General features: G+C 38.4%; 1 protein-coding gene across 1 annotated transcript; it reads right to left on the bottom strand.

Moving 5' to 3' along the window:
* Positions 1 to 191: 191 nt before the first annotated feature.
* On the bottom strand, positions 192 to 3,018 carry LOC120108810 (uncharacterized). Its single transcript, XM_089928099.1, has 5 exons — positions 2,939 to 3,018; positions 2,615 to 2,721; positions 1,924 to 2,285; positions 1,781 to 1,846; positions 192 to 1,677 (listed from the first exon to the last, which is right to left on the bottom strand). The coding sequence occupies exons 2-5, from the start codon at positions 2,704 to 2,706 to the stop codon at positions 1,319 to 1,321; spliced, it is 879 nt and encodes a 292-aa protein (XP_089784225.1). The 5' UTR covers positions 2,707 to 2,721; positions 2,939 to 3,018; the 3' UTR covers positions 192 to 1,318.
* Between the last annotated feature and the right edge of the window lie 8,748 nt (positions 3,019 to 11,766).

Below are 11,766 nucleotides of genomic sequence, written 5' to 3' on the forward strand. Positions count from 1 at the left end.
CTAATCTTCTGTTGGGTTGGATCTAAGTCCAACATTAAAACCCAAACAAGAAATCGGGTTGGACCAGATTAGGGCCCCCGCCGCCGCCGCGGCCGGGCCAAGAGTGTTTGACACAACTTGGATATCAGATTTGCTATGCTGCACAAACCACTTCAAAGATACAAATTCAAAGATACCGGCCAAGTTCATCATACTGTAATGATGTATTATTCAATTGCCGACCCTTTAAAATATTATAAGTAATGCAAGCATTGTTCCTACTTGTCCGCCCAGAGGTTAAAAAAAGAATGATATTGACATTATAATTTGATAGGCCTAAATGAAAAAATGGAATGAGGAGCTACCCTTCCCACCAAGTACACATTTCGATGAATGGTCTCAGTGAAATCAGATAGAAATAGAGCTTGGAAGTTTTTCAGTTCTGCAAACTTGGGGTACTCATCGCCGTCTTTTGAATCCATTTCGTTCTTACAATATTCATCACACAATCTCCTATTTCCATGCATCTAAACAACCAGTTTCATAGCACTGAGAAGTGAGAACCAAGGCATTTTTCAATGTTTGGGAGACTATGCTTGCTCGCTGCCATGGCTAATCTTCATTCTTCATACAGATCAGTCAAGATAAAGTTTAGTCAGTACTGTGATGTCATTTTAGTGTCAAGAAGGTAAAATCCTTTTATAACAACTGTCTTTCAGATATCGATCAAATTAAAAGCCAATAGCAAAAGCTCATATTCAAAAGCTCAAGCACTCTGCTATAGTTCTATATGATGATGCTTCCAATAGTGAGAACTAAATCATGTCGAACGGCATCATAATTCAAAATAAATACTTTCTTGTCATTCGAAGCAAATATCCAGATCCAGTCCATTCAGCCGAACTCTCTTTCCAAGCAGTCAGTTGATTTGCACACGCGCACACAGAGAGAGAGAGAGAGTATAACCATGCAAGAGAAAACAACCAGGAAATAGAAACGCATCAGTAGAATAACCTGTTTGGTGCTTCTACTGGCACAGTACTAACGGCAGTCTGAATGTTCTGTTGCGACAAAAACAAACGCAGAAGAAATTGAAACAAACCAGGAAACAGTTCAGCAAGTTGATGATGAAGACTACTGGATTCTGCCATGAGAACTCTTTTCTTGGCCAAGCCTAATGAAGGTTTGATGATTAATTGTAGGTGCCATGGGAATTAGTCATAGAATGGATTAACTGCTTGGAGTCCCTTGATTCCAATGGAGACTTTGTGCCATCGGTGTTTTGGTTACCATCATCCAGTTCATTTGAGGATTGCGGTTGTGAATCTGGTGGTGCTTCTTAGTAAATGACTGACCCAATAGATTTTACTGAAGAAAGAAGCCTAGAGTCATCAGCAGCAAATGCATCCAGATCATCTGACTCGCTCATTAAATGCTCCTCGAGTGATTGACCTTGTCTCGGGACATGGAAATTTTCTGTTTCAGCTGTATGAGTTAATAAGGTATTAGCAGGGACTCGCCGAGGAAGAAAATTAGGAGCTGGAGTCGCGCAGGTGTCCCAGGGTAGTTGTTGGATTTGTCGCTCGCTTATGTCATCGACCCTTCTCAAACTTTGAATGTCTTGATTGCAAAGCTGAGTCATTCTGTTCAGGGTAGAATCTGTTGCAGAGTTGCCATTGTTAAGTGCAAAGTTGTCTGCTACATTGAAGAAAGAAAGAAAGGGAAAAAAAATTCTTAGCAAGAGCTCATGGTAGTAGAATATCACATAATGAAATGAAAGACTAATGAAGAAATGATTTACCCAAGTAGGATGTCATTGGATTCAAAGAACTTGCACCTTGATTCATAGTTGGTAGGCACTCCATGACTTGAAAAGGAAAAGAAAGAAACAATTAGCATCCTCATCTCACTAGATTAACTCCGGGTTAAATTAAGACAAATTACCTGAACTTGGCGAATTCATTTGTATAACTCTGGGTGTTGGTGTCAGCAGTGAAAGTGGATGGTTGGCACCAACTGCTGGATCATGAGATTCAAAGGTCCACATGTGAGTAGGAGCACTCCCTTGATTGTCAATATGATTCAGATGAGGTGGACACCAGTTGCTGGATGGTTGATTTGAAATAGGTGGAAATTTTGGTTGGAGCATGCACATATCTTGCATGTCGCTATTAACGGTTTCAAAAAACTGAGAATCATGGCTTGCAAAAACTTTCTGACTCAACGTAAGTAGCCGATGATCAGAATGTAAAAGCCTTTCATAATGTTTCTCCAAAGTTCCTTCTGCAAACTCAAGATAGTGCCTCCTGAAGGAAATAAAAATAAGAAACAAGCTATGAGAATATTACATGAACTTTACTAAAGAAGATATTATTCTGTTTTTGTTTGTTCTTGATAATTTCAGAAGCTCCTATAGATGTAGTTTAACATGGACTAAACATTGAAGGACTGGAGATCTGAATCGAAGGATTTATCTACTTCATCAATAAAAAAATACATTCCTCTCTCTCTCTCTAAAAAAAAAAAGAAGTATATTTCAACAAATATGGAAATATTTGAAGGTGTAAAATCCATTGAAAGGCTTAGCAAAATGACAGAGCTCCAAGAAAGTGATGTAAATGTAATTTTTATGTACCTGCATGTGGTTGCATTCCCACTGGTAAAATCAGAACAAGCTTCCCAATTAGTATGCTTTCTTGGCTGTGGATTTACCTCTTTAAAGAACATGGGCTGCTGCCTTAACTGCACTAGGTACCAAATATCTTAGTTATCAAACCCAAACAAATATTCCAAATTTTGTTATTAAAAGAATGAAATCATTAAGAAACTTCAAAAAACCATCCAAAGCCAAGAATTAGTTCAAAACATGTCTAAGACAATAAAAGTAGTCTATGGAAAAAGAAAAAGTAGCAAAAGTAATCAATAAAATGAGAATATACGTCTAAGGAAAACATCTAACCTCAACTTCCAGAATGTCTGGTTGATCCTGTATGAATCGTGCTCTGGTTGCTGAGATATCGGTCCATTGGATCTCAATCTTTTTTTACAATCTTTCTTCTTGTATCTCCCAAACAAGTTTTCGCCTAGCATAGTAAAACTTAGCTACAATATCACCTTCATTTCTTGACTTCCTCTAAAATTATGAAACATAGTTTAAAAAAAAATTGTTAGATGCTAAGAAGAAAAACTAATTAGAGCATTTGGTTTTGAGCATTTGCTTTTTCTAAATTGTTCTATCAAGTCAAGACGTAAGATTACCTCCCAACAGCCGATCTTGAGTTTTGTTGCAGGAAAATTTGAAGCCTTCCATTTCATTAATGTGGGTTGGATGTTAAATTCATCATTTCTGGTCTGTTGTTTTTCTATATTAGTACCCGAAGTTGGTCCATTAAGAGGAGTGGTCTTCTTTTGAGATAGCTTCCTATCAATGAGATCCAAGAAAGATGGAGTTATGCGTAAAATCAAACCTAGAGGACCGGGTTCCTCTGTCTTGTCAGTGCATGGACCTATCTGCATAGATTAAAAATAAATAAACCAGTAAGAAAATATCGCCAAATAGAAAAGATAAGATACATTTAGAACTCCATAAAAAATTAGCTTTGTAAAAAATATTAGTTTCTAACAAAAAATAACCATAGGGACATTAGAAGGAAAGCGAACTCGATTTCATGTAGTCAATTGCTTCAGGGTTAATCTAGTTCAAATGCCACTTGCAACTCTTGTAATTCAAGTAATTATCTATTAAAACATCACTATACCTCCTTCGATCTCAAACTGGAACCTGTTAATGTAACCTCACGATAAACTTCAAACCAAACTACCTAAATATGTGCAAACACACTACTAGATTATACCTTTGTTCTCTTTTTTTTCTTTCTTTTTTGAGATGAAGGGAGGATTAGCCACCCAAAATTTTATTTAAAAAGATAATAAAAGGGTCAGCTTTGATAACAGAGTGAAAAAAAAGAACTGAACAGGTTCCACTTCTAACAGATTAATCATTAGAGAGAAGAGATAATAAAACAAGAGATGCAGCAATGAGGTGAATCTGCCCATAAAAGTTGTTGAAGTCTGTCGACGAAGAACAACCAGGATGCTGAAACCAGTCCATAATAAAGCCAACTCTGAAGGTAAATAAAAACATGAGACATCTTTGGGTAATGGAAGCCAGAAATCCACTTCAATGAAAATTTAGTCTTCTGAAAGTGCAGGTGGAAGCTCTTTTACTTTTGTAATTACATAGGGATGACCAATCATTAAATAGATGGAGACATCTTGAAGCTATAGCTACCACATGACCAAGCTATGGCCGCAGTCAACATGACCAAGCTATGGCCGCAGTCAACATAAGAATGATAGACTAAGTAGGCTTAGAGAAATTTCTATGCCTCCAGTCAAGACAAAGAAATTCAAAAGAGTATTGAGGGAGGAGCACACCTAACAAAGAGCAAACTGTCTTCTAAAACGTTGAAAAGGAGTATTGAGAGAACAAATGATCAACAGTTTCAGGCCCATGATTACTATCAATATTGATCTGTTCCACTCTAAATCAACATAACTAAATTGACTTGCTTTAGCCTAACCAAATTTACTTCCTAATCTCTGTCTTGCTAATGTAGGCAATATAACACTTAAAAAAATTTCATATAGAGATCTAAACACAACTTAGGGACAACACACATTCCCTAAATGAATCTAATTTAAATTATTTACCGTTAGCGCATAAAAACCTCATTGATACAAGGACAACTAGGTACTTGCTAGAGCCATGGAAATACCAAAAGATGGAGGTATTAATTATTTTCACATGATTCACAATTCAATGATGGTAATGGATCTTAACCTTGGCTATAATGAGTTATATTTCATTAAATATACATTTTGCAGTTAAAACAAGTATATTATGATGAAAACATTGGTTATTTTCAAAATAAGGATAGAATATCCAGAGTAGCTAGAATATATCTCCTCATTAGCACATCTGAGAAAGTTCTCACCAGTACATTGCCTTTTTAATGCAAGTTATTTTTTGACTTATACCTATTATTGTTATCTTTGGTAAGTTCTTGATGGCCGGATAAAAAAGAACATTTCTTATACAAGTTTAGAAAAAAGAACTGACCTTCTGCCTCTTGGAATTTGAGTCTGGCTCTTTGGGCCTATCTCGAGGTCTATTCTCTTCCTCAACCATGCGAGGACTCTCAATCCCATCAGAAGCAAGCACCTTATCGAGCCAACTATTAAAGGTCCCCTCTTGCTCAGCCCATTCAACACTTCCTTCTAACCCAACAGCTTCATCCATCATCTCCTACAAAATTAATGAATAATATATTTGGGAGCAAAAACGAATAACATCAGACTATATCCACATTCCAACCTACATAAACCAACAAATCCTAAAGTATTCAATCTAATGTAATGAGATTAAAAAAAACGCAGAGAAAAGAAAAACCTTTATATAAAAAAATTATTTTTTTAAGCACTATTGCCAACAGTACCAATGGTAAAATCCATCACAGTTTTCAATCCGATTAAGGTACATCCCATGCATATGAGATGTTTTAAACAAAAAAAACTACAGATTCCAAGCTATCCACCCAAGAGTTTCAACCACAAGAACAATTTAATGAGATGAAATTAGATTATAAAATAAATAAAAGCAGATACAAGAATAACCTAAGCAAATACTGAAGCTACTCCCGATGACAACAATCCAATCTTCGCATCTAAGTTATCTACAACCCAATCCAGGGTCTAACAAAAACAAACATGAAAAGAATATCTGATGAGATGAGATAAGTTTAGAATTGAAACGACAGGAAACGGGGAGAAAAAAAAACAACCTTCTTTAGGTTAATCAACTCGCTCTCCAAAGGATTGTAAACGAAAAGGAAACAAAGGAAGGAGAGAAGAGCCGAAGGGGAGGAAAAGGAGCTCTGTTTCAAAAAATCTGGGGAGGCCGTTTTATGGAAACAGAGTCCTTTCAAGGGAACGAAACGAAGGAAGCGGGAAGGGGGGTAGTTAGTTAGGCTCGTCGAAGCTCCTAGTTGATTCCCATTGGACGGTGCCACGTGGAGAGCGGCGGCGCCGTGCGGATCCGCTGACGAGGCAGACGGATTACATTGAAGCAGTGCAAAAGCGGCGACATCCTCCGACTTCCATGCAACCAGTTGGAAAGGAAGGACGACATCCGCCGACTTCCATGCGACCAGTTGGACAGGTGGCCTAGTTACGAGGTCTCTCATCGTTTACAGTTGGGATTCCTGGGTTTTGATTTAGGGGTTGCAGGACTTACTTATCAGAGCTGGGATTCCTGGCCTACCATAATCAGAGCAAGTCTAGGGGGACTATGCTTCTTTCGGAACCCTGTTGCTCATGTTTGAAAAACAGAGGAGGCAGCCATGGCCGCTGCTGCGGCCTGTCGCCCTGGCGAGCTGGCACTGACGTCCGGCTTGCCGTTGCGACCCACCATGGCTGCCATGGCCGACGCGGGCGGAGGGGAAAAGGGGAGAGAGGGCAACGGCCGCCGCCAGCTTGCAGCGGTGAGGCACCGTGGCCTCTTCTCCTGGTGGCCGAAATGTGGCCACTGGCCAAGCGCGGCCGTGAGTCTCCAACTGGCCGCACCACCATGCCGAAAAAAAGGGAGAGGGCTTCTTCCTGACGGCCATGAAAAAGGACCATCGTTTATCGGCGGTTCTCCCCTTGATCGCCGGAAAAGCGGTGGTCGGCAGGGAGGGGACAAGGAGGCTGGCTGTTGTCCAAAAGATTTCGGTGGCCACCGCCACCGTTTGGGCGAGAAGGGTCGCCGGTTTTGGCCCCTTCTCCTCCTTTCTATCGGGAGGAAGATCAAGTTTTGGATTCGGGTTTCGGATTTCGGATTTCGGGTTTTGGAATCTGACCCGAAATCCGAATCCGGTTACCGAAAAAAAAAAGCTGCAACCAATACGCAGCCAACCTAACAAACTGAAGAAATTATATTCTAGGGGGCATGCACCACCTACCATAATCAGAGCTGTCTGTTTATATAGTGATGCATCGAGATGAGTACTTGAAGAACGGAGCCCATAGAAACAAGAGGTTAATTATGATTGCTGGCATGCACGACCACTTGGTGCATGCAGTGTAAGGTATAATTTCTCATGAAATTGGCTTGCATATCCAGGTTTGTCCTAAGTTATATTGTTTGTGATTGAAGAACGGAGCCCATAAAAACAAGAGATTGTGATTGCATCAAGATGGGTGCTTGAAGAATCGAGCCCATAGAAACGAAAAGTTGTGATTGCTGACGTGCATGACCACTTGGTGTGCATGATTTTTCAAAAAATTGGCTTGCATATCCAAGTTTGACCCTAGTTATATTACTTATGATTGTGATTTATGCTAACTTGTATCTTAATTTTATCTAGATTTTTTTTGAAAAATGTAGATATGCTAAATCTTTATTTGGCATTAAGGCTGCAAATGGGTCGGGTCGACCCGAGACCCGACCCGACCCGAATTTTAGGACCCGTGGGTCCGGGTCGATCCTAAAATTGGATCCGAATCATTTTTTGGGTCAGTTCTAGGTTTATCGAACGGATCCGATCCGACTCGAATGGATCCGAAGAGAAAGGGGGGGGGGGGAAGCAAAAGAGAGTTTTTTTTTTGTGTGGGTCATAGCACTATTCGTCCATCAGGATTCTCTCTCGATCTATTACACTGTTGATACCTTTGGTGTCTCGGTAGCTTGTTTTTTTTTTTCTTCTGTTTTTTGGCTTCTGTTTTTTTTAACTTTTGCAGGGAGGAAGTGAGGGAACACTGAACTGAATATGGGTCATGTGCCAGTTTTCTGCGATGGAATTGGATTTTGGAAGAAGGTCCGGGATTTTTTTTGTCCTCGTGAGAGGGGAGCAGGGAGACACCAAGTTCCGTCCAATCAGTCATACGGACAAAATATAGTGTGATATGAAATTTGGCTTGCAGACCGACTTAGTTGGTAGTCATGGTTCATCTGTTCTGACTGGAGGTCAATCGCAAGTCTTTCAAAGTCATGGGTCATCCAGCACCTCATGATATGACCAAATTAGATTTGCCCAAATTCTTTCCTAAAAGTAAAAAAATTGAATCCGATTTGAATCCGAATCGATCCAACTCGGATCCGATCCGACCCGGTCTTCAACCAGGTCGGATCTGGATCCAAAATTAGGACCCAAATAAAAAATCGGATCGGATTGGGGTCATCCAGGATCCGACTCGATGCGACCTATTTGCACCACTATTTGGCATGTTTTATGTACGGATGTATAAGTTTTTTTTCTTTTTGTTCAACTTCAGGTTCACACGATGCATTATAAGTTCTTTGTTATTTGTTAGATAGGGGTATTGATTTGACGCTTGAAAACGTACCTCCACATTTCTAATGGATCTCATGATATATGTTGATTATTAAAATCGATTATTTTGTTGTTCAATGTATTGTTTCATTGTTTATGATCAATTTTTATGGAGTGTTACGTGAGCATGACTTGCACTTTGACAATATATGTTGATCATTTGTTTGGATTCAAGGAACCATTTTATAATTTAATTCTATTTTTTTTTGAGGCATTATTATGTTCAATTTAATCAAACCAGTTAATTAGTTTGCTTTGCAATTAATGTTGTTTATCACTGGCTTATAATTTTTCAATGATGTTTCATGAGTGACATAGTATTTTAAATCTCATAATAGCATTAATGCAGAAATCAAGGCAAAAATTCAAAAGTTCCTCTTTTTCTGAATTTTGTTTGGTAATTAGGAGGCGATCCTCAGATAAAAAGGGGAAAAAAGAACATTAGAAATGGAGTCAAATTAAACATTCACAAAACTGCAGTCATACATATTAAATCATATCTAGTATCACAAATGCATTGACTTACAAAATCATCCTTGGTTTTATTTTTGGTTTCTTGGGCATACTAATTAATGGTATTTCATCATAAGTTCATTCCATCAAAAAGAAGTAAGTACTTGAAGCTTGAATTGTAAAGCATATGAGATCATTTATATTATTAATTATGTTAGATCTTACCCAGCTTCCAAGAGGAATTAGCTGGTACGATTGTACAACAGATGGCGAGGTGCCAGTTTTCTAAAATAAATATGATGGTCAACCAAAAAAAAAAAAATGCAGCTTGTGTCATCTCTTCGTCGACTAATATGTTGTTAATCTCCAAATTTTATTTGGAAGTTGCTTAGAATCACTTGCCCTTTTTTCATCTAAGATCTTAAAAATACCATGACACTAGAAAATCATGCCAATTTATTAGCTCGATAACTTCCATTGAAAGCTCAAGCAACTAATTAATCCACATGTATGTGTATCTTGCCACCATCCAATACAATTTATGTAAGTTAATGTTCTTGATGCCTACAAAAAAAAGAAAAATAAATTAAAAAAAACATATATTTTGATATAATCTATTTCATTATCTCTCTCTGATGGTTATTGAGAGATTGCGAGGTTATGTTCCAAAGAATATTATCTTTTTTTTCTTTTGATTAGATAAGTCCAACAATAACATAGTTTAGATGTCGTATATTGGAGTGAAGAGAAAACACATACCGTAACTTTTACGTTTTTTTTTTCAAAGTTAAAATTAAAATACATAATATTTATGTAGAGTGCATTGTTTTAATTGGTTAACATTCACAGAAGCAACATGCTTTAGAGCAAATAAACAAAACAAAACAAAAATCAATGATACATCTCAACAAAAAAAAGGAAAAAATATGGTATCATCTTAATTACATCTATTGAAATATATATTTTTGTGCTCAAGAAATCATAATATTATTCTTGATTTTTATTTTGAAGATAGATGGTAATCGTATTTAAGGAGTTCCTTTAGTTGTGTAAATACCTTAAGGAGTTTCCGATTATGGTTTAAGATACTGAGGATACACTATTCAACACTTGAATAGGATACAATCAACGAAATGAACTTTTTTTTTTAATCTTTAATGAGTGCTTTATGATGATTTGTGACCCGACGAAGCTGACGTAATTCTATCCATCCATAGCTGTCTGTACCGCTACCTCTATCCAGCAGATCCAGCGCCAACCGATTTTTGCCACCCATAAAATATTTGCTTGTTCAAAACATTTGTAAAACATCTAGCACAGCTCAATCCACTCTTTGCTTGTCCTTTTCAATACACTTACTCCCTCATGCCATATTCGGCTTCAAGAAGTGAGGTCAAGAAAAGAAAAAAAAAAAAAAAAACAGAGGCAGGTCAAGTCCAATGACTTCTTATCCACTTGTTTGGATATGTTGAGCTCTTTATCCCCTTTCTAGTCTTTCCCCTCTGATTAGAGGGATTAAAGGTCTTCCAAAAAAGATAGTGCCATTTGTAGAGGTGATTAGTTTGTTTATCTAGGGCACCAATCAATTGGAGAGTATATGAAAGCAAAGAGCATCTTGCAAGGTGGGGGAAACCTACTCCATGCATTTTTCTCTTCTATTTTTTTTCGCCGGCCATGAGCCACCATTGCCATGTCAGCAATTCGACCACCTCGCAGCTCGCCACGTTGACATATTTATCGAATGCTGACATGTATGGATGACGGAGAGCGTCGATGCCAAGCTGCCGTCAGCTCGAACAAGATGCGACTCTCAAATTGGAATGAGAACCGGCATTGTTGCCTGAATGGCTGACCTAACTGGGTCCACGAACAAGCATTTAGTTGATTCGTTAGTTAAAGCATGACAGCAAATCAGCTGATAGTAATGGGTGATGAGTCACAAGATGCCCCCACAAAGATTTGCTTGACTAAAACTCTCAAAAAGTCTTGCCTCCTATTGATTCCACAAGCTACTGTCTAAAATTAACCTGTCTGACCTCCCAAGGACATGGTCGGTTGGTCACTATGGGAAGTTGGCCCCACAAAAGAATGGAGGTTGGACCCATGTTAGTCACTAGTGGCAGTGGATTGAAGAGGGGAACTAGAAGACACTGGCATTGGAGAGTTTAGAATAAACTGCTATAAAGCTGAAGTCTAAGGAGGGTATGGGTCTGGTCCTACCATCCCTATTCCTGGGCTTTTCCACTGCTAGGAACTGGTGGTATTCTTTTGCTCTGAGGGATTGATTCCATGATGGCATCATGGGATTCTGATTCCCACATGAACTCGAATTGGATATGGCTGAGCCCACAATCCCTTTCCATAGATTTCATCCAATAGAGGCTCCACCACAAGCTTCATTTTTGAAGTAAAGAAGAAATTTCATTAAGGAAAGAGTACTAGTAAGTCTTTAGCGAGATTGGAGAATAATGACTGTGATGGTCCCCATGACCATTATTGAGGCTTTCTGCCAATTTCAATCTGAAGAGCAACTATGGTCCAATAGCCTCTTGTCATGGTGGATCGTTGACCGGCGAAGCCGGCGAGATATCTCATTCATAATCTTTGATAGGTATTTTGCGATATCATCAATCATGCGAGTTGAGGTCAGCATGTGAATCACATTGGGAGAATGGATTGAATTAGATTTGAAATGACATCATTTGAGGCTAAAAATCACTAGCAGCTGCATTGCATTTTGAGTCATCATCTTGCATATTTCATTTATAAAGAAGTACTAGTAGAACACCCCTTGCTACAATATCATGATTAAATTAGAAGAATCGATGCCAAGATTATCACCAACAATGGATAAAATAGATGAAAGAAGTACCAATTCGTACAAATTTTAGTATCTAAAGAATGAATGCCCTAATTGGAAGGAAATGACTGCTAAAATGCAAATATCGGCAACAATTAAATT

Source organism: Phoenix dactylifera, chromosome 17 (assembly GCF_051530095.1).
Source record: "Phoenix dactylifera cultivar Ajwa chromosome 17, Ajwa_hap1_PhDact_Kaust_v1.1, whole genome shotgun sequence".
Taxonomy (NCBI): Eukaryota; Viridiplantae; Streptophyta; class Magnoliopsida; order Arecales; family Arecaceae; genus Phoenix; species Phoenix dactylifera.